The 26,700-nt window shown below is 48.8% G+C and overlaps 2 protein-coding genes across 2 annotated transcripts; both read left to right on the top strand.

Annotated features, from left to right (window-relative positions):
• The first annotated feature begins 1,843 nt into the window (after nucleotides 1–1,843).
• Nucleotides 1,844–16,163, top strand: LOC104268383 (myeloperoxidase-like). The gene is made up of 12 exons (XM_009870409.1): nucleotides 1,844–1,916; nucleotides 3,458–3,551; nucleotides 4,448–4,623; nucleotides 6,051–6,174; nucleotides 6,539–6,668; nucleotides 7,784–7,990; nucleotides 9,096–9,411; nucleotides 11,395–11,555; nucleotides 12,687–12,933; nucleotides 13,330–13,500; nucleotides 15,189–15,426; nucleotides 15,845–16,163. Exons 1-12 carry the CDS (start codon nucleotides 1,844–1,846, stop codon nucleotides 16,161–16,163), a joined length of 2,256 nt encoding a protein of 751 aa, XP_009868711.1.
• Nucleotides 16,164–20,160: 3,997 nt separating this feature from the next.
• On the top strand, nucleotides 20,161–24,079 carry LOC104268420 (1-acyl-sn-glycerol-3-phosphate acyltransferase alpha-like). The gene is made up of 6 exons (XM_009870407.1): nucleotides 20,161–20,345; nucleotides 21,163–21,296; nucleotides 21,890–22,065; nucleotides 22,333–22,428; nucleotides 22,958–23,030; nucleotides 23,934–24,079. The coding sequence occupies exons 1-6, from the start codon at nucleotides 20,161–20,163 to the stop codon at nucleotides 24,077–24,079; spliced, it is 810 nt and encodes a 269-aa protein (XP_009868709.1).
• The last annotated feature ends 2,621 nt before the right edge of the window (nucleotides 24,080–26,700 follow it).

Below are 26,700 nucleotides of genomic sequence, written 5' to 3'. Positions count from 1 at the left end.
AGCTCCACCAGCGAGTGGCCCACCTTGGGGCACAGGGACACCTGCAGGGTCGCTGCCAGAAGCGCTGTGCAACATGGAGGAGTTCAGCTGACAGATAATCATTTAACCTGCCCTGTGGAACACCAGCAGAGGAACTGAGTGCTGTCAGTCTGTGCTGCTAAAGCAAGGAGTTTCTGTTACAGAGGGAAATCACGATGGCAACGTGCAATTGGTCAGGAGGGAGCTGAGGTGCAGTCCTGGTGAGCAGCTCCTGTGCTTTTCTGTCCATCAGGTTGTTCAAACACATCATTCACTTGATCCAGCAGGGGTTTGTCCATCAGCCAAGTTTGCACCCGGGGCAGGGGCTTTGGCCAAGGGGAGAGATGGTGCTTTGCCAGATGAGCTCCTGGTAAAATGACATTTTAGGTGGGGTTGAGACCCTGCCTGAGCTGCCCTGCACTCCAGAGCAGCAACTGGAGGTCGGTGAAGCCAGTTTAAACCATCATCCGGGTGCCTCATCCTGCTGCTCCTGTCTGCACAGGGAAGTCCACAAGGAGCAGAATTCATGGACCCTTCCAGACCACAACGGGGACACGGGACAGAGTGGGTTAGGGAGGTGGAAGAGATGTGCTGAGCTTTAGAGCTGGTGCCTCCATAGGTGAGTACAGAGAATCTCTTTTGACCTTTAAGAGGAGCAAAGGATGAAGAGCATTACGGGGGGAAGGAACTGTGTCCCTGTAACACATCCACAGAAGGAGCCAAGATTCTCAAACCACAGCAAAGTGCTGCCTTACATCTTCCCCCCAACCCCCTAAAAAAAGAAAAGAAAAAGAGAGAGCTCTGCTTGAGCATCGGGCTGTGTCTCCAGGTGGGTGCACAGGAGCGTCCCTGCTCAGGAGCTGGGGTGGGAGGTGGGTGCTGCGCTGTCTCGGCCTCATGCACCCAGGGGGGAGTTTCCAAGCTCTGTGGGTCAGCCCTGCTGCAGATAACGCCCCGCTGCTGATAAAAACGCAGGCGCAGAGTGGGCCGTGGTGAGGAGACGAGAAGATCGCAGGTGAGAGCCTGGCCTGTTGCACACTCGCTTTTGCTTTTGCTGGGCACTTGTTTCTGTACCGTGGGTGAGGGGGCTGGAGCTGTGTTTGGAGCATCCAGCTGAGATCTACGCTTCCCATTGCTTGCTCCGGGGCTGGCAGAGCCATTTTCCTGGCAACAAGCACAGCTGGAGCACAACAACGATGTGGTTGGACCACATTGCTGCTGTTGCCCGTGGCTCCTCCACAGGGAATGGGTTTAGCTTGGCATTCTAGGGTGGACTTTGGGCTGCCTTCACCATCAGTTGCACAGTAGGTGCTCAGTAACACGCAGCAGGTGCAGTCCACAGCTCCTGCTCATTCTTGTAGAGCTTTGGAGTAGCCTTGGTAGGTGAGTGGGTCAGCTTTGGGCAAAACCATTCTAAGCGACTGTGTGTGGAGGACCTCCCTGGCTGATCCCTCTTCCCCTCTGTCTATTCTAACCCCTCCCTGCCCGCTCAGTGTTGCTGCCCAGGCTCCCCAGCAAGCTGCCTGCCTGCAGCACTGGCAGCGTGTCCTGTGTCCTGCTCCCTTTTGTGTTGTCCCCATAGCCCCAAAGCAGCGTATTCCCACCATCACCTGTGGTCCCTGAGACAGGAGGCAGCTCCTTTTCCATGTACCACTGGCAAGGACCTCCCAGCAGCACACTGGCTGTTGGGGTGCATTGCATTGGGAAGGGGGCACCTCATGAGCTCCTCTAAAACACCATCAGCAGCGAGGGCACTGACCTTTCCAGTGCATGGTGAGATCCATGGATTCTTGGGTTTCTTCACTTCTTGTTTTTCTTTGCAGGGATGAAGGCAGAAATCTTCCTGGGGTTGCTGGTGATCCTCAGCCTGTTCCAGGCATCTGTATCTTCTTCTTATGGTATTGCCATTTTCTCAGGTTTTGCAGCTCAGGGGCTTTTTCTGAGTAGGAAAGATAAAGTTAAGTCTGAAAGAGCCTGAATTATTCTACTGCAGGCAGCAAAGTCCTGAAGAGGTGTCATAAGGAGTGTAGTGGGTTTGTATCTACTGTGGCAGCAATCCTGGCTGTGTCATATTTTTATCAGTTAACATCCTGTCTGATTTCTTACATTCCTGTTAAAGCAGAGCTCAGTTCTCGGAACCGCTCCATCCCCACGGTACAAACGGTCTCCCACCCCTACCACGTGCTGTGCAGAGCTCAGCTCCCTTGCTGCATTCGTGCTGTCTTTGACAAAGGCTGAAAAGTCAACTCCCCTCTTCTCGGGAGGGCTGGCTCCTGCTCTCAAAGTGAGGAATGAATTATTATCTCTTTTTAAAGTGAACTCGCTCCAGCTGCTGCAGTGTTTGGTGAATTTGAGCTGCCAGGGGCTGTGGATGCTGGGGATGGGGCAGTCACTCAGCTCTCATCCAGCCCTGAATCACTGCTCCAAAGCATATAGAGACCTCTGCCTGTTAATTTACAATGTAAGATCTTTATGAAGGGCACATACCTGACCTATTGTTTGTTTCAAATGGTGGTCCAGGCAATAATTTTTCTCACCAAGTTTAAGGTGACTTCTAGGTTGATCAGGGAAGGTATTTTAAAGAATTTGTGGAGAAATTTGGTATATTTATCCCCTTTGTGCAGATTTCTGAAGTTTTCTTCTTCCCTAGATGCTGCAGGAAGATGCTCCCACTCTGAGAAGCCCACCAGGGGCAGTCTCCTCCTGCGCTGTAACCTGCAGCCAGCAGATGATGGGGATGCGATTCGTTTTGGGGAGCTCCCCAGGGCAGCAGGGAGGGTGGCAGGAGGTTGCAGGATGGACTGGAGAAAGCAGGGGGGCTAATCAGGCTGTGTCCCCTTCTGCTTTGAGGTGCAAGGGGATATACATGGGGTTTGGCCATTCAGTGCCACGGGGAAGGACCCAAATTCACTATATGTGTATTTGCAATGTGGCTCTAACAAACCTAGGATAAAAACTGGAGGAGAAAAGGCAGTGATGAGAAAAACATCAGACGAGAACTCTTAATGCTGGGCTCTTCCTACTTGTCACAGCAGCCAGCAGTATCCATGCAGGCTGTCTGAGTGCAACCATGGGTGGAGGCATAGAAATAAGATGAATCACATTAATTGGGGTTGCAAAATGTCTTGAAGAAATAACAACTGCTTTCCTGCGAGACAGCAGGAGGGATGATGCCTACATGTCTTACGGTGGCTAGTTGAAGACTCCACTGATGGAGATACCCTTACCATACCCAGGAGTGACTCTCTCAGACTCCCCTGAGGAACGTTTGTATATACAGATACCTTAAGAGAGAGAGAAGCAGCAGCAATTAATTCCAGCGCTGCCGTGCCCATATCCCTGGGCGCTGGAAGCACGAAGCAACCTCCATTGCAGCGCAGGCATGTTCCCAGGTGGGAGACAGCGCTCTCACCTCTGCTCTTTTCTTTCCCTCACCCAGATCTGCTGGAGGAGCTGTCGGACACATCCCTCCTGAGCACCGTGGACCAAGCCAAGCAGCTGGTGGATGCAGCCTACAAGCGCACACGCGACCGGTGAGAGCCAGGGCTGGGCTGGGCTGCTGGCACGCGCTGCACGCCCTGCGTCACGCTGCACCCGTCGCCGGCTTTTCCTCCTCCCTCTGGCAGAGCAGGCGAGGGCAGGAGGTCCTCCGGGAGCACAGTGGGCTGTAACCCGGAGCTTTGCCTGCCTTCACCCTGTTTTTACACCCCGTCTCTGGTTTGTTGGGTGACTAAGAACCTTAACTCTGTTCTCCTCTACACATGACGCTTGTTCCGGCTCAGTATTGCCTGGCTCTGCTTCATCCCTCAGGGATGCTCTAGGGAGGACTGGAGGCAGCACAGGCTCCTGCTCATTTCTAGTGGTTCTCTCCTACAGAGGCAGCAAACCCCTGTAGGCTGCAGTGGGGATGTTTTTTGGGATCTAACGGAAGAGCCTAGCTTTTTACACCATGATTTGGGAGCATACAGCTCCTTACCAGCCCATACACATCCTTCTTCAGTAGCCATCCTCTGAAACCCTTCTGGCTGAGGGATGCGTCTGTCAGAGAGGAGGCTCCAGCAGCATTACGACAGGGTGACTTGGAGGTGTTTGGGATCTCTGGATGGAGACAGGCACCTGCAGACATTGGCGAGCTGGGTAACAGCTGAGTGAGGTTTGATTGCCTCGAAGTTGTAAAGACCTAAGATTTGTCTTCTGGCTGGTGGAGCTGGGCAATTTAAGAGAATCCCTTCCTGCAACTCACTCTGCTCCTCTGCCAAGACTGACAGGAGCAGCCCAGGTCTCTTTCAGAGGAGGTGGGTGACTCTGCAGTTCGGAATAGAAGTACACAAGGAGAGCTGGGGTGCCCAAGGCTCAGGTCTGTAACCTGCAGGACTCCAGGCTTTGCCCCGTTTCAGACTTGCAGATTTTGTTTTATTCTACCTTGCAGCATAAAGGAACGCCTGCAGGCTGGTGCCGTGACCCCAACAGAACTTCTAGGATATTTCAAACAGCCGGTGGCGGGGACTCGGGCTGCTGCTCGGGCTGCAGATTACATGGGAACCACCCTGACCCTGCTCAAGGAGAAGCTGCGAGGGACTGTGAGGGGAGACTTCAATGTCACAGGTAGGGATCCTGCTTTGCTGGGAGGAAGGCAGGAGAAGGAGGAGGAAGACACAGGGCTTGGTCACTGGGGCTTCATGGGGCTTGGGAGGAGGGAATGAAAGGGGGTTGTGAGGGGCTATGGCTCAAATCCCTTCCACACGACTGCAGTGAGGTAAAACTGAGTTATTTTTCTGTGCTCTCTCTCAACGTCAAAAAATTGTTTGGGGGGGTTATCAGTTAATGAAAGTGCTTTGTCTGCTCCCGTGGTTCTTTCTGCAATATAGCCCTTAATGGACCAGTGGGGCAAAGCTTGTAAGACTCTGTCTGAAAGTGTTCTTCTGCCTGAATAGGGCAGGAGCAGACAGAGAGGATGTGACTCGCAGTAGCTCAGCCCCAAGGTAGGTAGTTTTTCTGCCAGGCTTCAGTCAGCAATAGTCAAAGTCGCTGCCAGATGGTTCTGCATTGGGAACAGGATGGTGTGAGGAAGGCACAAGCAGGGAATGAGAGAACAGAGCAGTGTGAAAGGACGCTCCAGCATGTGTCCTGAAGGAGCCATGTCCTCCATGAGGTGGCAGTCCTGGCCTCCCGGCAAGAGCAGGAGGCAAATGAGGGGCAATAAAACATTTCAGGGAGGCTTAAGGAGGGCTCCTGCTGTAGAAGGATGGACGTATGGGGGTCCCCAGCAACACAGCAAAGCACTGGCAGGTCAAGACACACCTCATGGGCTGCTCCTGCGTCGCTCCAGCACGGGGTGAGGGGGAAGAGGGAGGCGAGGCTGACTCCCAGCTCCAGCCTCCCCATCCAGGAGCGAAGTTCCTGCCAGACCACCCAGCTGCCCCCTCTCATCCCTGCCCAGGAGGCAGCAGCGGCTTCTTCAACCGTGCTGTGACCTGAACTGGAGGTGGCAGCAGCGACAAGGAAACCTCCAAAGGACGCGGGTTGTGCAGTGCTGGCAGCAACAGCCAAGAGGGCTTTGCCAGCTGAACTTCGGCCACTCACCTGCCGTCCGTGGGGAAACCTTGCAAGGTGGAAATGTGAAGGCAGCATCCCCTTGTGCCGCCCAGATTCCTGATGGTTTCTTCTCCAGGCGGCTCTGAACAGCGGTGATACGCACTGGCGGCTGCTTCCCAGCGGGAGAAACTTGTAATGTGTCTCTAGGGTGGCTGTAGCTGTTAGCAATTTATGGTGGAGATAAAAAAAGGCACACATAGGAAGGAAAAAAGATTGTTAATGCTAGAAAATCATTCTGCTGCTGCACAGGGCTCACGTGTAGTTGTAACTAAGATTTCACCACAACTTTGTTGGCTTTAATGCATTCCACACCAGAAACAGAAATCTGCTGCTCTACGGAGCACCATCAGAAAAAGAAAACTTATTCCTGGGAGGGACCACAAACCCAGCAGGACCAGTATGTTCCTGCACGTTTCTTCTTTGTTATTACCTGGCAGACCTGCTGACGCCGGCTCAGCTGGGGGTGATTTTCAAGGCCAGCGGATGTGACCAGCAAGATAAGAAAATAAATTGTGGCATTTCTCACAGCTACCGAACGATCACTGGCGAGTGCAACAACAGGTGAGGGGGCTGTGTCAGCAGGAGGATGGATGGATGGATGGATCCTCCATCAGTAGAACCAGACCCGCATCTCCCAGCATGATCCATGTGGGATGCCTTCTTTAGGATTTTACACCCTACAGTGTTGTTTTCTAGATGTGTGAAGCTTTTAATTACAGTCTTTCTTCAAGGGTTCTTTCTGTTATACAGGACATAGCTCTTTGGCCAAATAGCTCTGTGATGGGGCCTGGATCTCCAGCCCAGAGTCTCTGTCATCAAGCTGCATCTTCCTACTTTTTCCTGAGTTTTGTCTGGCTCTGCCCCTTTGTGCAAGGCCCTGCCATGATCCTAACGACATTTGCTGTTCTGCCGTTCACACCAACAGGAGAAAGCCATCACTAGGAGCTTCAAACAGAGCCCTGGTCAGATGGCTGCCAGCGGAATACGAGGACGGTGTGTCACTGCCCCGCGGGTGGACAGAAGGGAAGCGTTTCTCAGGATTCCCCTTTCCACTGGTAATGTTTCTAACACTTGTCTGAAAATGCAGTATCAGGGCTTAGGGACTGCCTGCCCTTTGATAAATCCCAGGTGTCAAAATGCACGAGCACCAACTGGCATGGTGGTGATCAGGAGGAGTTGATTAAATTCCCCAACTGTGGGCTGATGACATGAGAATCTGCAGGATGGTCTAACAGTAATGACTTTGCACTCCTGTGCTTTCACAAATATCAAAGGAAAATTAAGCTGATTGCTGCAGAAGCGTGAGAGAAAGAAAGAATTACACAATATGTTCTTTTAAATGAAGCCCAAGTAATTTACTCACCTTTTCTGATTTGACTGGTGGAAGCTGGTTGTCTCCCTAAAAGAAATACACCAAAGGATAGAATGAACAAGTGAATCCCCAGAATACAGCTGGACATTCTGTGGGGGGATCCGTGGGTGGGGTGATCTGTGGGGGCATGTGTGGTTCTGGAGACACCTGGATGGGAGCTGGGACACTGCGATGGGGTCTCTGGCCATTTGGACTTGGTGCGACAGCAGCACTGCTGAGGAGCAATGCAATTTTCTGGGTTTCTGCGTGCCTTACACTTGTGCTTTCATTGTACTTCCCAACTCCACTGTACAGCACACTGTCAGGGCTCGAGCAGAGTTTTGATCACATTTTCTGTAGTAATATGTGAATGAAGAACTGGTGAGGAAATCATGATGGATGGAGAAGGGATGAGAAGGGAAAAGGGGTTTGGGAATGTGTCCTGCTAGAAGGAGTTTACTGAGATAACTTTCAGAAATTCCCAGAGACAATTTTTTTTCACACTTCTATTTCAAAGTGGTCTTTCAAAATCTCTTGCCTCTCTTTACCAGGCTATTTGGTATGGATCTTGTTTAGCCTCTTCCATATATCCATCAAGGGATACTCTTGGCCTAGAGGCTCTGAAATTTGGCCAGAGCCAGAACAATGCAATGCTCAGAAACGGGGACACTCAGCAATGCCTTCCACTTCACATGGAGACTCTTTTTTCTTTGCAGTATAAGCAATGCCTTGTGAATTTTTGCTGATGACCCTGTGAACAGATGCACCCATTCATACAACTCATTTCCCAATGCCTGTGTCCTGCCTTCATCCCTCCAGGTTCGAAAAGTCTCAAACGAGATTGTCCGCTTCCCCCCGGAGCAGCTGAGGATGGACCAGCAGAGATCACTCATGTTCATGCAGTGGGGCCAGTTTATTGACCACGACCTGGATTTCAGTCCAGACACCCCGACCAGAGTCACCTTCAGTGGCGAGACGGACTGTGAGACCAGCTGTGCCAAGCAGCCCCCTTGCTTTCCCATCCAGGTACAGCCAGCCGCCTCCTGGCAGGGAAGAGGGGGAGAGGGAATCCATCTTCCAACCAGGAGATGTTGATGGTTCTCCCAGTCCTTGGCCACAGAGGGATGTCCTCCCAGAGAAGGCTGAGAGGGTCGAACAACTCTCTGTAAGGTGGCTGTGCTGAGTCCCAGGGGCTGTCCCCAGATGTCAGGCACAGCCACTGCCTCTCTTTGCCCCATTTCCAACCATTTACCCACCTCCCACCGTGATACGGCTTTGCTTTGGGACTATGGTGCTAAGGCAGCATGGGTTGTGCCTGGATTATTGTAAACGTGTCAGAGAGAGGAGCTGATGGGTGTTAATACCCTAGCAAATCCGTGCTTGTTTGATGGTTAAGTGGTGCGTGGGGAGAGGAGGTGATGAGCATTAGCGCGATGGCCACATTGCAATCTCCGCTCCAGCAAATTCCTAGCGATGTATGTGGCCACCCTGCAGCCCTGCTCTCTGCCTGTGCAGATGTACTGCAGCTCTGGCTCTCTGTGTACCTGAATTTCCTTCCAAGGAAAACTGTGAAGGGATGGAATGTCACTGTTTGCCCAATCTGCCTTTGAGGGTGCAGGCAGGGTCGCAAGTTCTAGATGACAAATGTCCACCATGTAGATACGGACACTAGACTCCAAAATGAGATAGAAACACCTGTACTTTAAAGATTCAGTCTGATGCAGGAAGATAGATAGATAGATAGATAGAGAGATAGAGATAGATATAGACATAGACATAGATTAGATATAGATGATATAGATATAGATATAGATATACACATAGATGTAGATGTAGATGTAGATGTATGTAGATATAGATGTAGATATAGATATATTCTGGGGAAAATTTTAGATATCCATAGGACAGTTTTGAAATTTAGACATCTCCAGGCTTTCTTGTGTATCTGGGACTTGGACCCCTAAAACAGCATCTCCGCTGTCAATCTGACCCCCTCATATCTGGGATTTATGACCGATTTCCATGCTGTCTAGCATGGGGACTGTCTTTGAAATGGCTCCTGCCTAGCTTTTCTTAGAGCTGTGGTACCACAGGGCAGTTCCTGATGAATTCCTCTTCTATCTTTCTGCAGATCCCACCCAATGACCCACGAATTAAGAACACAAAAGATTGCCTTCCTTTCTTCCGCTCAGCTGCTGTCTGCACCAGTGGCAGAGCAATCCGAGACCAGATCAACGCGCTCACCTCCTTTCTGGACGGCAGCGTGGTGTACGGCAGCGAAGTGCCTTTGGCCCACAAACTGAGGGATCACAGCAACCAGCTGGGCTTGCTGGCTGTTAACCAGTATTTCACTGACAGGGGAAAGGAGTACATGCCCTTCATCAGCATGCCGAAGGACCCCTGTCTTATAGTCAGCAAGGGAGCTAAAATCCCTTGCTTTCTTGCAGGTAAGTTGGGTGCTGGCATCCCTAACCCTGAAATCCAGAGCAGACGGTTCCACCAGCCGTGGTTCATTTCTTCGATTGTTTTCTTGTTTAAGTAGAAAATGGAGCATAGAAAAGTATCATGAGGGACTGAGGTAGGCTGTGCTAGGTAGGAGAAAGGTCTTCACCACCTTCAGCTCTTCTTTGTGACTTTATGCCTGGAGTGAAGCTGTCCTGTCTGTGCTCAAGCAGCTCTGGTGTAACGTGTGAGTCTCCTGGAGCATTGCTCCCTTCTCCCTGGCCCCTCCTGATGGGCACCAGGATGATGCCACAAGCTTGCAGGACCCTAGAGAGGGTCCTTTCTAGTACAGCTTGTGAGTTAGTGTACCACTGCCTAGTCCTTTCCTTTTGGCAAACAGGACCACCTGGCCAACTCCGGCTTGCTCTGGCCACACCGGGTTGCTCACGGTACTGCCAGAGGAAGGTTGAGGGCACAACAGATCTCATCAGCTGTGGAGCTGATTTCTACTCCCTTGGCCTCCTACATTTCTGGTCCAAGCTCCTCTGGGCAATGTCCTCATGGTCCTTGGATCCCATCAGGACCTGCTGGTGGGACCAGCAGGAGAGCTGTGCTTGGTGCCATCCTCCAGCAATTTGCTTTTAAGCTCTTGTGGTGGTTTATGTTTCCTTCATGCCCTCACACCTCCTCATCTGTCCCATTTATTGTGCCATGTCTTCAGCTGCTTCCCCAGGTCCATGCAGGTCTCTTCTTGGTGAGAACCACGCAGGATCCACAGCCGAAGGCAGATGCATGTGAGGAGCAGAACAAGCAGGCATCTCAGATGCTTCCCTGGGTGGGCTCCCAGCCCCCAGGGCTCTGCAGCCAGGGGCTGCTGGAGCGGTTGCTGTTCCCTACCTGGGTACACGGCCATCAATGGACTGATAGTGAACTGTTCGGGCTGGCTCAGAAGCTCCTTCGAAAATTCAGTGTCTTATTTGTGACTTTTCCGGTCCCTGAGAACTGGGGAAATTCTACGTGTCTAACAGGGCTCAGCCATTTCCTACTGAAGCTCTGTTGGGAGCCCTGGGTGGATGCATTCTGCTCAAGGGAACCTCACAGTGCTGCTTTTGTTCCCTCTTCCGCAGTCTCTCACAGGCAGCCTTTGACAGTAGATGAAAAGGGCTCTGTGCTGAGTGCGAGAGCAAATCCTTCTGTTTACTACGGGACTTGGGGAATAAATAAGACAGATTTACTTTTCTCTGAGTGCCTCTTTATACTCTCATCACCTGCTTGCTCTTCAGATTCCTGCTCTGGAATTTGAAGGATTTCGTATTTCATTGTGATGCAGTTTGTAATTTATTCCTTCAAGTTGTGACTCATTTTGCTTTTGCTTTTCCCCACCAGAGAGCTCGATTGTGACTGTCATCTCGCTTTGGCCGTAGTTTCAGCTGGTTTGAAGGACACTTTCTGCCTTTCAGAGCTCCCTTGGCCATCCTGACTCCTCTCTGCCCATCTTCATCTACTCTTGAACTGTGCGACTGTCTCTCTGATATGGGAGCCTGGAGAGTACCTACTTGTATTTAGCTTCTTAAGGGCTAGGAATATTAGCTTATTTGAAAAATAAAAAAAACCACAAACCAAAAATCTCCCCAGTGTCTCTCTGATACGGGAGCCTGAAGAGTACCTACCTGTATTTAGCTTCCTAAGGGCTAGGAATATTAGCTTATTTGAAGAATAAAAAAAGCACAAACCAAAGATCTCTCCAATTTCTATGATGCTGAGCACAACCACAATGACACCTTGGCTTTTGCTGCCTCAGCAGATATTTGGCTTTTCACCAATGCTCTCCAACCCTTGGGACCCACACCCTGGTTTCCTTCTCCTCCTGTATGTTCCTTACCCATCTTCTTCACAATGCAGATATTGAGAGGCATCTAACAACTTTTTGTGACAGGTCACTGGCAGCACTCGCTTGTGACATTCCTGGGTATCTGTGACACTCCTAGGTGACTCTCGAGCAAGCGAGATGCTGGAGCTGGCGTGTATGCACACGCTCTTTGTGCGGGAGCACAACCGCCTGGCGAGGGAGCTGAAGACACTAAATCCCCACTGGAATGGAGAGAAGATCTACCAGGAGGCACGAAAGATCCTGGGCGCCATGATCCAGGTACCAGTCACTGTGTTGTGTGACCTGGCCCTGCTGCCTTGTCGCACTCAGAATTAATGTGATGGGTGCAGTGATTTGGGGTGCAAGTCACCAAATTCTTTCCGCCGGCCTCTATTGTCAAAAGTAAATCACACAGAGACACCTGAAAGAGCTAGCACCGAGGGGTCCCCCTGAATCTTTGATGTCCCTCCACTGTTCAATTTCCAAATTGCTTGGTGGGTTTTGAACTGCACATTTTTGTTTGGGAAACATCGGGACGGAAAAGTCAGAGGAAAAGTTTCTCTAACCAGTATTTGGTACAGGATAAAAAAGGTAGTGGAGATTTAGATTAAAATTCCCCTGGGTTGTGAGTCTCCTTCTCTTAAGAAGCCCCGTGTGCTGGTGGGTGCAACCAGCCATGGAATTCCTCTGTCCTTACTGCTTTGGGGCAAAGAGCCCCTTGGGACTGTGCTGCACCACAGACTTTGCCCAGAATGAGATCCTAGGCACACAGAAATATTTCTGTGCTTGGAAGGGACCTCTCAAGGTCTCTTGTCCAGCTCTGGTTTGCAGCAGGACCAGCTTCAAAGCCAGATGAGGATTCGTAGGCAACAGAAAACACCAGCTCTTAGGAGAGAAGAAGATGAGGGTTGTCCAAAGGCAGTGTTTAGTCATACCTAGTTGGAAACCTGTCTTCTGAGCTGGCTCAACAAACAAACAAACAAAAGACAAGAATATCAAAAGATTTAAATGTTTGAAACTGGCAATTTAAATATTATAGTATTATTGCATAAACATGTTGCGTAAGCCAATGTGGAGAGAATCAAGCAATTTCACTAAAAGCACTGTCTCCATCGCTGTGTTTAGATCGATAGTTTTATCTTCTTGCAATTTTCAAATGTTTAAGACATTTCCACCTTTTTAATCATATTGTGCAGCCTCCTCAATATCCCAAAGAGATATGAGATCAGGGTTGGAAATCTCTAGCATGGGAGGACTAACACAGCTGCCTGTGGGTGGTGATACCATCTGTGCCAACACTGTTGACTTTTTCTTTCTTTTCTGCTGCTTAATATGTGAACAATAACTTTGTTTTCAAAGAAACTGATGGTCAAGCAATGAACTATTCACATTCCCTGTGTTCCCCCCTAGATTATAACTTACAGGGACTACCTGCCTCTTCTCTTGGGAACCCACTTCAGGAGGCTGATTCCTCCCTACCAAGGCTACAGTGAGGCCATGGATCCTCGAATATCCAATGTCTTCACCCTGGCTTTTCGGTTTGCTCATGCTTCAGTTCCCCCAACTGTTGACCGCTTAGATCGAAATTTCAAGACCATCGGTCCCAAAATTCAACTCAGAAACAGCTTCTTTGCTGTCTGGAGGATTCTTAAAGAAGGTAAAGCCTTTCTTGCACCTCTGTGATGTAATTTCATTTCATTCAGCCTTTTCTGCCCTCTCTGCATGACCTCCTGCTTCAGCCCAACTTAAAAGCAGTCTGCAGTAAATATATTAAATGGCCTTTCCTACCAGCCAGACTTTTTCCTCGCGTGGCTGTTCTGCAGCCAAATGCAGCCCATCTCCCTGCGAAGCATGCAGTCTGACTGCTTGATTGCTGTAGAGTCTAAGAATGTTATCTAGAGTGTTTTCTTTTTAATTCTTTAAGTGCAGGAAAATTGATTCTCTTGTAGTAGAAGCTTACACTCAAATGTAAGCTGCGTTCCGCTCTCCCGTGGCTCCTACATGCACCCTTGCCACCCTGCACTGCTCCCAAATCCCTGTGTGACCGTTGCAGGTGGCATCGACCCCTTCCTCCGGAGCCTGATGGCCAATCAGGCCAAGCTGATGACACAGCAGCAAATGGTCGTGGATGAGCTCCGGGATCGGATGTTTGAGCAGATCGAAAGGATTGGGTTCGATTTGCCCGCACTCAACATGCAGCGTGGCAGAGATCACGGCCTCGCGGGTGAGTTGGCTGTGGGAGCAGAGCTTCTGAAGAAAACCAGGTGGGAATCAGGCACTCTTGTGCTGGAACCTTGAGAAACATCTCCAGCTCGTGCTTGGCTGAAATTATTCCTTCCCAAAACTTTTCGTCGTTTCCGTGCAACTATAGGTAAGTGGATGGGAGGTTGAGCAATGAAGTCGGAGCCTGGGTGGAGCTGGAGCAGACACATGGAGGCACGTGGCCAGAAGAGCATGGGGCATTGCACAGACCAGAGTCAAGTGTTCAGTAACTGGCTCATTTGTATTGCTGTTCAAATGGCAAAAGTCGGGGAACTAGTTCAGTGACAAGCTTGCAGGAGTGGAATTAGGGCCAGAAATCCCCCACGGTTTCTCCCCAAGCATCTGTAGTGGTCCAGCCCAGCCACACGGGACTGGAAGAGTGTGTTGCAATATGTTGTAATTTCTCTATAAAGACGGTGTCCCAAAACAAAAAAGCAAGCATGTCAGAACTCTCGGGGCTCTGCAAGAAGCAAAACCAGTGTAATTGGTTTACATTGCAAGAGGGTCTTGAGAAACAGGTTGTTGATAGGACTCTGCAGCAGGCTTATGGGTGTGTCGTTGCCCAACAGTGTTATGAGGCTGACGCAAGTGCCTGGAGCTGCTGTCTCAGTAACATCCTGGGAGATTATGGTGAAACTGTGATGAAAATTGTGCTGGATTCACAGGTTTTAACCCAGGCAGAGTCTTTGCAATACAGCCAGGTGTTTGGTCACGTCACAGGATTGCTCTGCCTTTGCTGCAACAGAAGGTTTGGATCCTTCTGTGCTTTATCTAGGAATGCTACTGTGCAGAACCTGATCTGAACCCCAAATCCTGAATTTATAGATTTGACTTCTGGTCTGTTGCAGTGGAACTGACATGTATTTCTAGTATGAATTTGTGTTTAGCTCCCTGCCTTTGGTTCTCAGCCCACCCCTGAGTGCTACTCTTCTCCTTGATGTTAGACAACCTATGAAGGTGATGGCAGTATAGCAAGATCAAAAAAACTCCGATTCTTTTTCTGATAAAGCAAATTCCTTGAATTGTTTGATAGTGGTGTCATCCAGGCACCATACGCTGTATCTTTTTCTCTGAATTCTCCCTAGTTTTGAGACATCTCACAGCAGAGGAATGTGCTGCAGCATCATCTCTGCACTGTATAGTTCACTGAAGATGCCATTAGGCACACCCAGACCCTTCATCTGAGCACCCACAGTCCAGGGTAGGAGCAGTCACAGCATATGTGGGATGGGGTGCCTCAACTCAGGTCCCCTTTGCTATTTGAAATGCCCCAGGGTCGCTTCTTTGACTCTCTGCTGTAGCTTCAGCAGGGCGTGGGTCTCCCGTAGGTCCTCGGTCACATCGCCAGGAGGTTGGTTCAAGCACACGATGGCTCTGAAGCCCATACACAGGGACCTGCCTCTCCACAGCAAAAGGTGGTGGAGCAACTCCCACGGGCCGAGATGACTTGCAAAGACACAGCCCTTCCAGAAATAGCACTGAAATGCCAGCTGGGATAAACTGGCTCCAGACGAGTGGAACGTCAATGGCATTAACAGAAATAGAGAAAATACGCTTTAAACATATTGGGATCCTCCCTTTTGGAAAGAGAGGAAAAAATTCTTTCCAGGAGGGCGAAACACATTGCTGATCTGTTTGTTCTACCTGCAGGTTATAACTCCTGGAGAAAATTCTGTGGGCTCTCACAACCCTCCGGATTAAATGAACTTGCTGAGGTGCTGAAGAATCACGGTCTGGCGAAGAAGTTCATAGAGCTGTACGGGACACCGAAAAATATCGACATTTGGATTGGGGCACTTGCAGAGCCCTTTGTGGAGGGAGGCAGAGTTGGACCTCTCATGGCTTGTCTCATTGGCACCCAGTTCAGGAACATTCGTGATGGGGACAGGTAAGAGAGGAGCTGGGTGTTCAGCCTGTTCTTATGGCAGGATACAAGAACCCTTTTTTTTTTTAAAAAAAAAAAAAAGAAAGAGAATAATTACAAGGCTGATTCCAGCATGTCTATCGTATCTGTGTACAGTGTGTGCAGATTTTTCTACCTGAGAGAGGGTACCTGTGCCTCATTTGAGGGAACACAGGGCAAGGCTTTAATTCAATTACATGTTTATTATATGTCCGTGGCAGATAAGCAGGTTAAATTCTCCAGCTGGTGAGTCAGGGCTCTTGGTTTAAGTAACAGCAATCTAAATTTGTTCTTGGCAAAAGAAACGCGTTATTGGTATTAATGGGAAATAAAGTTGCAGGAGTCTTGAATGTGAAGAAGTCAGAAAGCAAAAATCTGTTGTGTCTTCTGCTTTCTTCTGCAGGTTTTGGTGGGAGAACAAAGATGTTTTCACTCCTCAGCAGCGCTTTGCCCTGGCTAAAATCTCCTTGTCGCGAATAATATGTGACAACACCCACATCTCTAAAGTTTCAAGACATATCTTCCACGCTAACAGGTACCCTTATGGCTTTGTGAGATGCAACTACATCCCAAAGCTGGACCTCAGAGCCTGGAGGACAAAGAGCACCGAGGACGTTACAGAGCAAGGTATAAGCTTCCAAGAGCAGACAGTGCCTGCCTGCAAACCCGTGAGACAACCAGACCCTGCAGCTCTCAGGCAGAGCTGCCTCACGCAGGTCTGAACACACGTGCCAGCTACATACTTGGCACATGTTCAGATACTCCCTTTCACCAGGTCCACTGCGGGGAGCTCCTGCAGATTTTCCTGCATCAGCACCCCAAGACCAAGCTAAGTGCATTGCTCTGGGATTTTTCTGGTTAAATGGACTTTTCAGTTTAGCTCTCTGCTCTTTATGCCCCTGCTTTTCTGCATCAGAAGTGATGCCTGGCTCAGGGAGGCTGGTCCCTCTGTCTAGGTGGTTTGTTTGTCTTTTGCACAGCTCCGAGCAAGCTGTCAGCACGTCCCAGTCAGGCCAGAAGCAGCTCCACACTTTGAATAGAGATTTACGCTTCATGGAAGGAATTGCAGTGTTTGATTTCTTCTAGGAAAGAACACAGCCATAAATGCCATTTTCATGGTGCCAGAGAAAGGGAGACCTGTAGTACCTTGTAATCAAGGAGGGATCCCAGAGGTCTTTAGAGCAGTTGAAACTGATACCAGAGTTATCAGTCCCTGCTTTTCCAGTTTAAGCTGTGGAAATAAATCACACAAGATAACAGTTGTTATCTTAATGTATTTTTTTCTCTTTTATTAACATGTTGCTTTTTATGTTCTGTAGAAGCATCTTTTGGTGACTTTTAATCATCTCCTCCTTTAATGCTGAAGATTGAGGAGCATCCAGAAGACCCGACGTGGGAAGCTGCTGAGATAGATGATTATTTTTCACTGTGTCTCTGCTTTTACTGCCTGAAATGTCTGCCCATGGTCACTGTTATTTGCTTGATCTAGTTTGCATGAAGCTTTTTCAGTGAGATGGAGACCAGTGATAAAAGAACTTCATGAAAAGATGTCCCAGATCTGTGCAAATCAATCAATATCCCAAAGCGAACTGACTTATCCAGAGACTGAATCATGGTCAAACCAGCTGCTCGCTGAGGCAATTTCACATGCCCCCTGTTTCAGTAAGGTTTATTGTCAAAAACGTAGTTTGGACCCTCCTTTCAAAGTTTCCAACCCACATAGAAATATATTAGGGCATTGGAATGACCACATATTCTTGCTCTCCAATCGCTTTTCTTCTAAAACAGTAAATACTTCTGTTTCTAGAGAAAATCTACTAATTTCCCAGGGTATTTCAGTGGAGCAGAACTAGCTGTCAGGCTCCCGGCATAGACTTGATTAAAATGTCCTGTTTCAGGTTTTGCTTGAATATGGAATGAAGGAATTGACCACATGGAGAAAAGATGTTTTCTCAGCATTTTTTGCCCTTATATATGAATGCTTAAGGAATCATATAGTGTGACAGAAATCTGTTAACAAGTTATTCCTGCAGCCTGGCATTAGCTAGACTGGCTTACCCCTTGGCTGTGGAGCAGAGAGTATGTGTCCTAGTGAAGATAAGTGAAGGTTAATCTAGTTTTACTCCATATCTTTTCTGGAAAGATAGGAAAGAAATCTTTCTTGAAAGAGACCACTTTCTCCTTCCTCTGAAATCTGCTATGTTATTGTTAGTGATCAATAAATCGCAATTTTGAGCTGAGGCAAAAACGTTCCTCACACTTTGTAAAAGGTGAACGACGGGAATATTGGACAAAGTCAACTCAGGAACTTGCATATTTTTAATGAAAGAAGATGTTTCTTCCTGTAATCTCTCATCCATGCTCCTGTGCCACACGACACTCTAACGTACTCCTCAGAGGAAGGGCCAGCATAGGATGTGGTCCCACCACTTCACAGTCATCTCCTCCTTATCACCCCCAAAATGGGAAGAGGCTCTGTGAGATCCTTGGAGAAAAAGACGAGGCGCAGACACTGACTTCTGCCAGCACCAGGGCTGCGTAACGCCCCGAGTGTGTGGGCTGGTAAACACGAGCCCAGGCATGTTTTTGAAGGCACAAAATGTGCAAACATGCCCTGGAGTGGGCTAAAGCCCACTGTTTCTCAATTAAAATCCCTGTGCCGAGAGCTGCAAGGGAGTCAATGGGTGTGAGATGCCTGACGACAGAGGGGACGTCTCAGTGTCTCTAGCTTTCTGTTTCTAGTGCTAGTTGTCCTCTGAAACCTGCACCTCCAGCATCTGTTCAGCCCCTTGGCCACAGAGAAGGTCTCACTCATCACCTTTTGATTTCAGCAATTAACTTAAGGGGGAAGGAAGGAACTGGCTTAAAACCACCCACGATCTTTCTGTGTGCGCTAAGCCTGCTTTTCCAATTTCAGCCAAGGACAAGGCTGAAAGTTAGAAAATTTAATCTAGCTTATCAACTTGATCAAACAGCCCAATCAAACCCATGAAACGCACATACAGTGGGATGGAGGCAGTCGCAGTAGGACTGACCGGACCGTGCCTGCCCTGGCTGGTGGAGACACTGAGATGGGGAACATGGTCCATGCTTGTGCCAGCATTTTCCCATGGGAGTTGCTCACATTTTGGAAGCCAATCTTCTTATTTCTTCCTGATATCACTGCTTTTGCATTTAGAACTCAATTGCTGTCTTTACCTCAAGCAATTCCTCTCTTCTCTAGCGCTGCTGTATTGACAACAGTCTGTTCTCTTCCGAGCCTTCATCTTACTGTGAGCAAAACAATTTTCTTAGATTTTCCCACTAGATTGGACCACCTTCCCTGCCTCCACCTCTCTTTTCTGGCCAACGTGTGGCTCAGTGAGTCACCAACATGTTGGTGAGTAGGAGAGTCTTTAAAGCTGCAAGATGAAAGCTCATGATATGAGAAAGTCCCTCCTTTCTCTAAGATTCATTCAAACTGAGCCAGGCTCCGAAACCAGAGCCAGGGGCAAAAGGGAGTCAACTGAGCATGGATACACTTAGTCTGGAAACCAGGCGCTTCCTCAGAGCTGTAGCTTCTGCAAACACCTTGCAGGTTGGGCAAGACCTTCCCGATTTTGAAAGAGAAGCATGTTGGATCTAAGTGCTAGGGATCCTTGCAACAGAAGAAAATTATAGCTGAGGATTTCAGAATCCGTGGGTTTGAAATATTACTGAGGCTTGTCCATTTTCGTGTTCTCAGAGACTTAATTTTATTCTTTATGTTGCAGGAGACAGTCGATATAGTTTCATGAGTCCTCGGACTATTCCTTTCTCAGTCTTGGCTGGAATTTAATATTGTCACTCCTCTTAAGTGACAGCAGCTTCAGTGAGACCCGTCGTGCAGACGATGCATGATTAAGCTTTCAGTTTTCATCCCAGTCATTGTGCTTATTGTGAAGATCCTTTCCTTGTAGTGGTTTCAGATGATGAAATACAGCTGGAGCACTCCCAGCTTATACTTACACTTCCTTGATTTACTTCTGATATATGCGGATGCTGTCTACTGCCCCTGGCCATGAAAACAACAGGAATAACTGCTCTTGCTTTGTTTGTCTTTTTGTCTAACCATATGATGCTTCTGCCACTTTCCCCACTCTACTTGAGGAATGTCCGCTTGCTCAGTTTGGTTCCCCCCATGCCTAGATGCGTGGGGCAGGAGCTGGCTCCTAGCATCACTAGTTTTCTCTTTCTTTCCTCCATCATAGTAATTCCTGATTTCCTGGATGTCTTACAGTGAGCTTACACCTCGGGGAAGTTCAGTTCTTGCACAGAGAGCAAGACAGCTTGGTGTCTGCTGTACAACACATCCTGCTCCCTCTCATTAAGGACTTTCTCAAAAGTGTTTCAATGCACCGAGACCCGCACAAGGAGAGGGCTGTCTTCCCAAGCAGTCATTGCTCCACCAGCCCAGAGCCACACACCTGCTGTGCACCGGCAGCCTCGCTAGCCCGTGTTTGCCCCAGCTTGCCAGCCAGCTCCCGCATGCGTTGCTGCTGGAGTGCCCTTGCTAAACCGGCTCTCCCGAGCTGGTTCAGCTCCGAGCAGCTGAAGCGTCGCTCCCGAGTCTCATTCCAGCTTTGCGCCACCCACGTGCAGCTGATCAAGGGAATCTCAACTCTGCTCCACAACGCCGGGCACTCGTGAATCATTCGCTGCTCCGTGCAACACTCCTCTGGTTGACTCTGGGCTGGAAGGATGAAGCTTTTGCCCCTTCACTACCTGTTTACTTTTCTGTTCATCGTGTTTCTAGTCTTCTACCAGATGAACCCTGCATTTAGATACTTCTGCAAGAAGACCTTCTATAAGTTGTGGCTCTTTACCATGAGCGCTCTGGTTATTATAATCAGTATTCCTCGTGGACGCAACATGGAAAATGCAAAGTAAGTCACTGTGGCTTCTTTTTGCTCTGTGCATTGTTAGAGTCAACTCATGCTCTGTTTTGGAGGGTCCTGGTTGTTGCTGCATGGAGCCGGGTTAGCCGGTGGGTTAGTGACTTGGGGTGTGGTTTGAGGTGAGGGGAGAAGCTGGCTCTGTGACACGGCAGCATAGCGCCTGTAGCAGCCTCCCGAAGTGGTGTAGAGGCAGGATTTTGCTACTTCATTGTTGTAGGCTGCAGCAGGAGTTGGTATCTCTAAGCCTTTTGCTTTCATCAGCCTTTTGCTTTCAGAAATTTTCTTTGGTTCTTGACTTTTGTGCCTGACATATTATTTTATTTATTTTTCCACTATCTGTTAAAATATGACATCCAGATTTGCAGGCTAATGTCACCTATAGACAAATCCACCACTCTTCCCACAGCCTGGGCAAGAGCAGAGGTACGTGTGTGTTTACTGCAGCCCGCACTGATGATTCAGCCAGGTCTGCAGTGGAGCAGAGTACAAACAGGTGCAATATGAGATCAGGCATTATCTAATACTTGTCTGATCCACAGAACTGTTGCAGCTGTAGTTGCTGGGCTGTTGGTCTATTGTGGTCTTAAGAAAACCTGATAGGTGTATGGGTCTTCTCTAATGAATTGGTGAGCTGAAGAGACACACTAGTTCTTCTTCCCCAAGTCATGGGTCAAACCTGTGTCTGCAGAGAAAGAGGCTGCTCTGCAAGAGCAGTCTATGGTATGGGCTGGTTTGGAAGAATTGTGTTTGGTCCCTTTACCCAACTTCAACGTCTCTTTGGCTAATATCCTCTCCCTTTTTCCAGGTTTTTGCGCATGTCACTCCTGCCACTCAAATACATCTTCGGTCTCAAGATAGTGGTGAAGGGCAAGGAGATCCTCAGGACTAAGAAACCTTTCGTCCTCGTGATGAATCACCAGACCTCCCTTGACGTTATGGGTATGTGGTAAGCCTGCCTCCTGCTTCTGGCCCCTCTTGTCTGTAGGGCAGGGTAGTACAAAATCCCACGTAACACTGGCAGAGGGGCAGGAGTGGCTGCTACGTAGTCCACTACCAGCTAACCCCAAGCTAGGGATCTACGCTATTAGAGACAAGGTTCTTTCTTCAGGGTATTACAGGTATTTTCAGGCTAAATTAACATCATCCTTTCCAAGAGAATCATAGACTCATGCAATCATTTGGGTTGGAAAAGACCTTTAAGGTCACTGAGTCCAACTCTAAACCAAGCAATGTCAGATCCACCACTAAACCCTGTCACTAAGCATCCCATCTACATGTGGGATGGGGTGAGAGTGTCAGGTGACCACAGCCATGTCATTGCTGCTCTTATTCATTGTTGGCAATAGTCGTCCTCTAAGTGAGTGTTTGGTCTGGAGACACGCAGAATCCCTTTCCCAACTTGTTTCTGATGCTGTGACGCTGGATGGGTGCTGCAGGCACGGCATCCCCCAGAGCAGAGGGCTGTAGCCCAGAATCTAGAGGAAACCTCTGTTCAGATGGCAACTTGTTCTGTCCTTGTTCTCCCTTTCCAGTGATAATGGAGATATTACAAGGTCGCTGTGTGCCTATTGCAAAGAAGGAAATTCTATACATGGGCACTTTTGGCCCGGCATGCTGGCTTTCAGGATACATTTTCATTGACCGCAAGAAGAGGGAAGAGTCCATTGCTACGTTGACAGAAGTGGCACATTCTCTGCACAAAGAAAATGTGAGTAGGGAGGACTGTGGTGAGGAGCCACTGTAGAACATGAACCTTACTGTGGTTGGAAAGGGATCCTTGGCTCTGGGCTGGGCACTGGGCAGAGCAGAGTAAAATCATCTCCGGTGGGTTTGGTGTGTCCTTAAAGTGCTTGAAGTGGAGGAAGAGGATGTCTCTGCATGATCAGGAGTGGACAGATTAGTCCCAGGGGAGTATGCAACAGCTTAGGATAGTAACTGGAGGTGCTTTCATCTCATTGTCTTCTCCCTCCTGCAGTTCAGCGTCTTGATCTTCCCTGAAGGAACTCGCAATCATGGCGGCTCCATGTTGCCCTTTAAATATGGAGCCTTCCATCTGGCAGTGAAAGCTCAGGTAAGAGCCACCTCTCTCCCGCCCCTTGGAGGGGGGTGTTGCCTACCATGGCCCACCAGCAGCCAGGGCTACTGTGGCTCCTGCTCCCTGGCTTTCCTGTGGATTGAGCAGGCATCCAGGAGACTACAAGAAGCTTGCAGGTGACACAGCAGGGTGCTGTTTCTAGGACGAGTAGAAAACTTGCATGACTCATCTTGCAAAAAAAAAAGAAGAGTAGGGGGACCTTGATAAGACCCCTGGAACTGCCCAGGGGGAGTTTCCTCTGGACAGGGCTCTGTACACTAATAATTGGGCAACCCATGCATTTTTGGCCTACCTATAGAGATGAAAATGCAAAAAACCAGCAGTGAGGACATTGGGTGATACAGTTAGATGATCTAAATATCCCAATACCTCTCTGAGCATCTACTATGAAGCTGACTGGGATAATTATCAGCAAGGTGCAGGATTCACCCGACGGAACACCAGTTCTGTTTTGGGGAAGGAATGGAGAAATTTGTAGATTCACTGTAAACTGCCTCCCCTCCAGGTCCCCATTATCCCGGCAGTGATCTCTTCCTACAGCAATTTCTACAGCCAGAAGGAGAAGAGATTTACAACAGGTGAGCATGACTTGGGGCAAAAAATGGGCTGGGTGTTGGTGCAAGCTCAGTCATTGGAGGGAGCCGTGAGGTGGGTGGGCAGAGGACCGCGTGTGATGTGGAGGTAGCAGCCAGACAACAGCGGTTTCTGTCTTCTCAGGAGGTGAAGGAATGGGGGATTTCAGGCATCACTTTTGCCTCTCCCCTTGGATTTCTCCCAGCTTACCTCATACCCCTATGAGGGAACCTGGAGAAGCTTTCTAGGGAAGGCTATACCGTTCATCTCCATGCTTGTACCCCTCAGGTGTCTGTGCAGGCAGTGTCTTGTGTCCATACCAAGGGGCACTGGGTGCAAAAGCAGAAGAGTATGATGACAGGTCCCCAGTACACTGTCCCCTTTTGCACCAGGCCATTGCTTCGGCACTTCCCAAGAGGAGCATGACCCACCTTGGCCAAACAGGGGGTCCTGGGTGCAATTTCTGTCATCCCAAAGTGTGTTTCTGGAATGAGGGACTCTGCTGAATTTGGTATTCGTAGATGAGAGCACGGCCGGTTTGGATGTGTTGTGTTACAGGCATCTCAGTCTCTTTGCTGTGCTCCAGACAGACAATGAGGTCTTTCCACTCTGAAAACTTATTCTGCATGAATCATTGCACTGAATGTATCTGGGAAAAGAGTAACCCTTTTCACTGTTTATGATTTCTTTGTGGTCTCTGTGGATGGGAAAAGCCTGATCTGTTTTCTTTTCTGTGTGCATGTGGGACATGACTGGGTTGCTACACCACCGCTGGTACGTGAAAGGGGATTTCCCTTCATTGCTGGCTTGTTCCTTGCACTGATCCTTCTGCTACATCTCTTCTTGCTCTTCTACACCAGTCACATACTTTCTTCCCTCTCTCTGACCCTCCTATCTCACTTTTCCAGGCAAACTCATCATCCAGATCCTGCCAGAAGTGGAGACTCTTGGCCTGGGCCCAGATGATGTTCCCAAGCTCACCACGCAGGTTCGTGATTCCATGCTCACCACCTATCAAGAGATCTCAGGACTGGTGAACGGGGCTTCCCATTAGTGACCCCATCTTCCAGCTCCAGCCCTGTGTTTATCAACTGAGAGTGAGAGCATGGCAACCATGAGAGGGTCTGACTGCAGAGACAACTGTGGATTGCCACTTTGACATGCCAGAGACAGGCAAAATATCTGTGGATGGTGAAGAACTTGTGAGTGGAGGTGTTGAAACGGTTGCCATGGTCCTTCTAGAGAACCGTGCCACCTATGTGGACAGCACGCGGCAGGTAGCTGGGCATTTCTTTGTAATCATAACCCTGAGAACTCTTCTCCAGCTAGACCCCAGGCAGAGCTGGACCCTTCCTGTGATCATTGCTGGGTGCTTATAATCACCTTTTCCTGTTCAAAACCAACAAGGTGGAGGCATTTATCCCGAATCTGTGACCATCCTGCCTGGGGAAGTGACTGTCTTGGGGTTTGAGAGCTACCACCTTCCCCTGGAAGCACAATCAGGAGAAGACACTGTCTCCTACCTCCTTCTGTGGGGACAACTTGGGAGGCACCTCTGCCGTGAGAGGGAAAAGCCAGGGCAACTTTGGGAGGGGGGGAATTAAAGACTTTAAATATATCCACAGGAGTTGCTGTTTGTTTTTCTTGGCCTTCCTTTTAAGCAAAGCAAGATTTTGCTTTCAGTAATCGGGTAGACCTTGAACGTGTGAGAGGAACGTAGAAGCCCTAATGCTTGTGGTTTACATATCACCCAGCTTATAGTTCAGCTTTTTTATGCTGATGTGTTTAGCTATGAACCAGAGCCACAGACTGACTTGGATGTGTTTGACGTAGCAGAACTGATACCAAATGTAGATGAGCGCATATACTGTACTTTATTATTACCCTGCACACCCAAACACCCACATGTTCACTATAGGATTTAAATAAAAGCTGTCTCTAGGCTTCAAGACGCAGCTGCCATTCTCCAGTGCTTTCAGAGACTGAAAGCTCACTGCTAGTTAACAACAGCCTAAATAGTTTATGCTGTGGTGCAAAGCAAGAAGGAGATAAGGAAAGCTTTGATAAAGATTACATGAACTGACTAATTTCTGAGCAGGTGCAAAGGAGAATGAGTTTTCTCATGTTGCTAGAAGATTTTATGAATAAATGATGTAAAAAAAAATAATCACAGTTCAGCAAATAACCCAGTAGACATAGTCTTGAGAAATCACTGACAGCAGCCAGCTGAGCGGGATGTACAGGCAGCAGTTTCCCAAGAGCAGGTTGGTGCCATCGTTAGGAGGTTCCTGTGCTGGTCTGATGAGCAGAATTAGAAACTGTCAGCGAAGGAAAAATAAAAAGCTACTGAGAAGCAGAAAGTCTTCCTAGGACACAGTATTTCTCTCCACTTTTTTGTTTGACCTCGTAGCTTAAAATAGTCACTGGTGAATGAGTAACTGAGCACCAGGTCACCCCTCTATCCTTGTACCTCTGAGACACCACTGTGTTTCTAGCTTTGTCAAAAGGTCCCTCAGGCGAGCTTAACATCAGGCAGCACTTTGGGCAAGTGGTTTTGGGACAATGTCTTGGCACTTGAAAAGGTTAAACTTCTAGCAGTTGCTTTTTAGTGTCCTGGAATTTCACTGTCTCTAGGTTATGCAAAATACAGTTCAGCTTCCTCCCAGCTGGTGATAAAAGAGCCACAGGAAGTGGCTCAGTAAATTTTAGTGACCATAAGACCAAGTTATTAAAAGAAATCAGGAAGCCTCTATTGGTTAGAGAGAAGGCAAGCAGCAGCTGGGCTCAGTTCCCAGAGAATAGGGATTGAATCACTGTAGTTTGGCCTTTACATCAAGTACAAATGTTTTTCTCCAACAACAGTGTCTTTCTAACAGATTTCTGCATGGAGGCCCTTCCTATGAAGTATGAAGTTGTCTTGGAATAAGGTGTTTAGAGAAGGAATATATACAAGGGTCAGAACAAGCTGGATTTTCAGGAATTTCTCCTCAAGTTGAAGAGGAAGAGGCAGGCAGTTGAAGATTACAAAGGTGATGGGTTGCAAGGAGGCTAGGCTAAGTGCACCCCTGCCTCCAGCAGTGCCCCTTTCACTGGGGAGTGAATAGATCTCAAGGTCTTTTCAGGAGCAGAGTCATTGTGATGACTTTATTTCTTTTAATTTTTTTAATTATTTTTTAATTCTTTTACTTCTTTAAGCACAGAGGAGTCTGACTTTGTAGGAAATTTATTACTTTTGACAGACCTCAGGCAACTGCCTACCTTTCGTGCAGACATTCGCGCAGAAAATCAGCGGAGCTCGTGGGAAAAGCGGGAATTTCGCGGGAAAACCCGCGCATTTCGCGGCAAAACCGGCGAATCCCGGCGGCGAACAGCACATTCGCGCAGAAAAACAGCGGAGCTCGCGGGAAAAGCGGGAATTTCGCGGCAAACCCCGCGCATTCCGCGGCAAAACCGGCGAATCCCGGCGGCGAACAGCACATTCGCGCAGAAAAACAGCGGAGCTCGCGGGAAAAGCGGGAAGCCCCCCCCCTCGCGCGAATGGCCGCGGGGGGGCAGCCGTGAGGCAGTTGTGGGTCTGCCCCCTCCCAGGGGTCGCGGCAGCCACGGGAGCTCGGTCCGGCTCTATATGATGCTCTACATGATCTACGTGATGCTCTACAGCATCGCCCACGTCCT

Source organism: Apaloderma vittatum, unplaced genomic scaffold (assembly GCF_000703405.1).
Source record: "Apaloderma vittatum isolate BGI_N311 unplaced genomic scaffold, ASM70340v1 scaffold13135, whole genome shotgun sequence".
NCBI classification, from domain to species: Eukaryota; Metazoa; Chordata; class Aves; order Trogoniformes; family Trogonidae; genus Apaloderma; species Apaloderma vittatum.
Note: the sequence above shows the minus strand (reverse complement) of the source record. Positions and strands in the feature narration are given on the sequence as shown.

Coding starts and splice junctions, on each gene's coding strand:
- LOC104268383 (XM_009870409.1), top strand. CDS start 1,844: ATGAAGGCAGAAATCTTCCTGGGGTTGCTGGTGATCCTCAGCCTGTTC. Junction 4,624..6,050: donor GGGAGACTTCAATGTCACAG/GTAGGGATCCTG, acceptor ATTACCTGGCAG/ACCTGCTGACGCCGGCTCAG. Junction 7,991..9,095: donor CCCCTTGCTTTCCCATCCAG/GTACAGCCAGCC, acceptor ATCTTTCTGCAG/ATCCCACCCAATGACCCACG.
- LOC104268420 (XM_009870407.1), top strand. CDS start 20,161: ATGAAGCTTTTGCCCCTTCACTACCTGTTTACTTTTCTGTTCATCGTG. Junction 21,297..21,889: donor GACCTCCCTTGACGTTATGG/GTATGTGGTAAG, acceptor CTCCCTTTCCAG/TGATAATGGAGATATTACAA. Junction 22,066..22,332: donor ATTCTCTGCACAAAGAAAAT/GTGAGTAGGGAG, acceptor TCCCTCCTGCAG/TTCAGCGTCTTGATCTTCCC.